The following is a 5,000-nucleotide window of genomic DNA, read 5'->3' as shown; positions in this document are numbered from 1 at the left end:
ACAACCGTAGTTGACTTAAATGAGAGACCAACTGTCATGTCACCTTTGCTTTATTCTATCTGCAGAGCACCAGCCACCATGTCTCCCTGGGCGAGAGCTCCTCGCTAACACAGTGCCCACACACACACACACACACAAGAGTGAGGGACCCTTTGGAAACCAGGAACAACCAGAGGCCTCCACCACCAGCACCTCCATCACCACCAGCAGCACCACCACCACCAGGTTGCCACTGAGAACGAGGAAGAGAGCGAGTGAGAGAGAGGACGCGTGTAAGGAGGAAGGGGCCGAGAGTGAAAACAGTCGATGGATGCTGTCCGGATCGAGAGGACAGCGCATTCTTCACTGACGAGGAAAAGAAAGATTTCAAAATTGAGTCGAAGGATAGAAACACGCCGGCAGGTAGGACGCGTTGCACGTTACTATTTGACATGACTTGTTTAGACACATGAGAAAGTTGTAAACGCAATACTTTGTTGTGTGACTTGAGCCATAGATTGAAATGGTTGACATTGGCTTTGGTGCATCAATCAATACAATAACTACAAATGGCACTTTTCTATACACTTGGTCTGTATAGAAATGTTCCTAAAATGATGATAGGTGCAAGGTGCGTGTATTCATGCGTTTCATTCTGTGATTATGTGTGTGTTTGAGTCTTTGCGTAGATGTGTGTGTGTGTGTGTGTGTGTGTGTGCGTCTGTGTGCATTTGCATGTGTGTATGTGTGTGTGTGTGTGTGTGTGTGTGTGTGTGTGTGTGTGTGTGTGTGTGTGTGTGTGTGTGTGTGTGTGTGTGTGTGTGTGTGTGTGTGTGTGTGAGTGTGTGTGAGCTGGGTGCTTGTGTATTCCTCTCCAGCGCTGCTGATTCTGTGAGAGCGCGGTGTCAGGGTCATGAATATGGAGTAGAGATCTGTTGTGTTCCCTATCAACTCTGTCTTGTTAAGTGGAGTCAGCAGACGCATCCAACTTCACTCCAAGGACACATCAGAGTCCCATGCACACCTCCCTACTCTGTATCCCTCTCTCTCTCTCTCTCTCTCTCTCTCTCTCTCTCTCTCTCTCTCTCTCTCTCTCTCTCTCTCTCTCTCTCTCTCTCTCTCTCTCTCTCTCTCTCTCTCTCTCTTACCCTCTCCCCCTCCCCCTCCCTCTCTTTATTCCCCTCCATCTGGGCGCTCTCATCCCTCATCCTCCTCCAACCCTATACGTTCTCACAGCCCCGGCCTTCATTCTCTCATGCTATTCCCCAATATCCCCTCTCGTCCCTAAAAGTTCCCAAAAAACATCCGTTTCCATCTCCGGCTCCATTTTCTCCTCCATTCTGTAAACATTCATCGCAACCACCATCTCCCCCTCCTCTATGTTCCGGCCCCTTTCCCTCTAGTGTGTCCACTCTGTCATCTAACCTGTGTGGTTCTGGTTTCTCTCTCAAGGCATGGTGTGTGAGAAGGGGATCCAGATCCTTCTCACCACCGTGGGGGCCTTCGCGGCCTTCGGCCTGATGACGGTGGCCATAGGGACGGACTACTGGCTGTACTCCCGGGCCATGATCTGCAACAGCACGGCCAACGTCTCCGGCGACGACCCCCACAACAAGGACAAGAAGGACCCCGGGGCCCTCACCCATTCCGGCCTCTGGAGGATATGCTGTCTGGAAGGTAAGGCAGGAGCCTAGACCCTCTGGATCCAACATGGTAGAGAGGGAGCCTGTAGACCCCCTAGATTCAACATGGGAGAGAGGTAACCCAGCCCCTAGATCCAGAATGGTAGAGAGGAAGCCCAGCAGTAGATCCCATATGGTGGAGATGGAGCCCAGCCCCTAGATCCAACATGGTCTGGCCATGTAGTCAGAGGGACAAGAAGAGTTAAAAATGTATGATGTATGTATCGTAATTGTGATTATGAAGGAAAATAAGGATGTTAATCAAACAAGAAAAGAACAAATAGATAATATTAGTTAAAAAAAGTTGACCACTGTTATATAACTACAAATGCAAAATAACTGTATAGTAGGAAGTACAATGCGATATCTATATATATTTAATACGTGTTATAGGGTAAAGGTTTGCTTCTCCTCCCATATTTTTTTAATCTGGATAAGTATATCCAGATGGAAAAAGGCCGTCTTGGCTCTCAGATTGATAAAGAGAAGGAGTCCGAGCAACCTGGGGGAAGCGAGGCTTCACTAACAAAGCCTTTTATTCCTGGCGTTCTAGTCGCCGGGTGTCAAGTAGGAGCGAATGGAGGTGGTTGTCTCCTTTCAGCCAGTGGGATAGTTCAGGCTGGAGTTGTGAGCGTTTAGCCTGGGTTAGTGGGACTTGAGGTGAGATATCTCCGAGCAGTGTTGCAGGAGCAGCAAGGGAGTGAAAGAGGGCAGCAAGGAGCCCGGGACGGTGTAGGAGTATGGTTCCCTCTAGGTTCTAGGGCCCATGTCCACATAGCAGAAAGGCGCTGGTACGGCGGTGAGAGCACTTGGGTGATAAGTGGTGAGAGAAAAAAACACTGCACGCAGGTTGCTTTCTATGACAACATCTTATCGGCGTTGTACGATAGACACATTTGACACGTTGCGGAGGGCAGAGCAACAACAAGCCCCTCCTCCACTGTCTTGGTAACAAGGCCGGGCCCTCGTCTGCAAAAGCAGGGCCACTGGCCCCGCCGATGTCAATGCCGGGCCAGAAAAGCTGGGCAGGTGGGGAGCTTAATGTGGAATAACACATTCAGTTCACCCACCTGGCTAGCCTTTATAACAGAGAAGTAAATATGGTTCAAACACTAGTAAAAAAAAGGCCAAACATTATACTAGGCATGCCTAAAATGGTTCATACCGTCACATACCTGTTGATGTACTTTCGGTTCAAGACCCCACCAAATATTTTGACATTCTTGGGTCAGAAATAGGGATCAACTCATTCTTGTACAATTTTCTCAACATGCTAATCATACCCACTCATGGGTAGCAGCGGGCAGTTTGAACTGAAAACAAAACACCGCCAGACTCTGCAGTGGTTTGAGATGTACTGCAGCCTCTTGACATGACGTTAGCCATGAGACTCCTGCTCCAAACACCTCATACAGCCTACTCAGCAGCTGACTGCACTGGAACAGAGAACCTTTAGGATAGAAGGATAAAAATACCCTTCTATAAGCAGATGAGTTGAGCAGCAGATGACTAAGGGTGGTGGACCCCATCCTTGGGATGAGTGATGAACCCCAAATATAAGCAGGGCCTAAATATTTAACTCAACATTTGATTCATGATGTTTTAAAGGTGTATATTGTGAATAATTGAATTCATATATTAGATCATAATTATTTGATATCCTTATCATATATTTTAATAATATAATAATACAATTCCTATAGTAGATCATTTTAATAATTATATTTCAATATAGTTAAATTAAACAATAGAACTAAACATTCAGGAAAAAGTGAAAAATGCTATCTTCCACAAAGGGTAAAGTTTGCGTTGCCAGCCCCTATCTCTACGTCTAGCCAACCATTAGCCTACTTGTTAGCGTTCCACCGGGCCTCGTCCCACTCATAGCTGTTTGATGTTACATGGTGACAAGCACAACCATCGCTCATAATTGCTTTATAATCACATGATGCTCAAGCGTAGCCCCCCTGTCAAAATAAGCCATTAATCACAATGCACGCCGCACTAATTCCATTCAGGCGCCGGTTCCAAAGGCCTTGTTCGCCGAACCATCGGTACTGAGGGGTGGTTGGTCAGTTTGCCTCGGTGCCCCCAACTGTCCGACCGGTGTGTCTGCATCGCTGCTGTTTGCCCACGTCGGGAACACACAGGGTACAGGCCACTGGATTGGTCAGTTGTGCAAAGTCATCCGCCGCTGAGCTTCCTGATAACAAAAGCAGCCAATTAGAGATAAGCTGGGCTCTAACCTCGAAGCGCTGCCGCAGTAGACCGCCGGATCCCTCCCCCCTCCTCCTTCCTCCTCCACCCCCCCCCCCCCCCCCCCCCCCCCCCCTTCTCATAACCTCACTTCAGCGTGCCTGGACCCCTCCCCCCTCCTCCGCTCCACCCCCACATCCCATCTGCTCAACCTGCCCACACACACGTACACACTCACACACACACACACACACACACACACACATACACACCCCGCACACCCACACTGCACTGTACTGTACCCTTCGGCCCCCCAACCCACGTACACGTACACGCACACACACACACACACACACACATACACACCCACACACGCACACAAACGCACACGCACGCACACACACACACACGCACGCACGCACACACACACGCACACACACACACACACACGCACACACACACACACACACACACAGCCTCCTCCCTCCTGACGCAGCAGGGCACCCAACAACCACCCGGTCTTTAACGTTTTGGGAGGTTAAGTACCCATGATGCCCCTGGAGGGTTTGCGTCGGGTATCGGGGTCCCGGCGCCGTCCAGCGCCGGCTCTGTAGTGGTGCAGTGAGGTGTAGGTGGGGGAGAGGAAGAAGAAGAGGAGGAGGCAGGACACAGGGGGAAATCTCTGAAAGATTGATGCGCTGTGGGCGAACGGCCCAAAGTGCTGTGTGGAGCCTCTGATACGTCAGCCCGGCTAATGTCAGGGCGACAGTGAATCACCTGTCCATTGGTAGGGTTATTATTCATGGTGTCAGGATGGACAGGGGTGGATGTGTGTGTGTGTGTGTGGGGGGGGGGGGGGGGGGGCAGACTCCAGGGACTATTATGAAGAGATTGAGCTCTATGGTTTGTTCCAGTGATTATGTGGGATGTGCCCCCAGGTGCATGGGTCAAGTGTAAGCGTGGTGAATGAGCGGTCCCGGGGGGATCACTACGCATGTCTAGTAAGAGTGATACCAGTCCCTTGGTGGGCCCGGTCTATCTCTCGCTGCACTGCCGTCTACTCTTAACGTCTCAAATGTCGCACATTCACGTAGAAGTCTTTGAATGTAAGGAAAGCATGCAGCAGAAGCCATGCCAACAAGT

The 5,000-nt window shown here is 49.9% G+C and overlaps 1 protein-coding gene across 2 annotated transcripts in view; it reads left to right on the top strand.

The window, feature by feature from the left end:
• The window catches only part of cacng8b (calcium channel, voltage-dependent, gamma subunit 8b), a 17,943-nt gene that overhangs the window by 7,370 nt on the left and 5,573 nt on the right, over positions 1 to 5,000 (top strand). The window contains exons 2-3 of one of the 2 annotated variants that reach the window (XM_030370781.1): positions 66 to 402; positions 1,432 to 1,656. In XM_030370781.1, the coding sequence (XP_030226641.1) occupies positions 1,434 to 1,656 (223 nt within the window). In that variant the 5' untranslated portion in view covers positions 66 to 402; positions 1,432 to 1,433. Of the gene's footprint in view, positions 1 to 65; positions 403 to 1,431; positions 1,657 to 5,000 lie in introns of those variants that run through there. The other variant, XM_030370782.1, reaches the window with a different exon arrangement.

This window comes from Gadus morhua, chromosome 11 (assembly GCF_902167405.1).
Source record: "Gadus morhua chromosome 11, gadMor3.0, whole genome shotgun sequence".
Classification (NCBI taxonomy): Eukaryota; Metazoa; Chordata; class Actinopteri; order Gadiformes; family Gadidae; genus Gadus; species Gadus morhua.
This window is presented reverse-complemented; position numbering and strand designations above follow the sequence as displayed.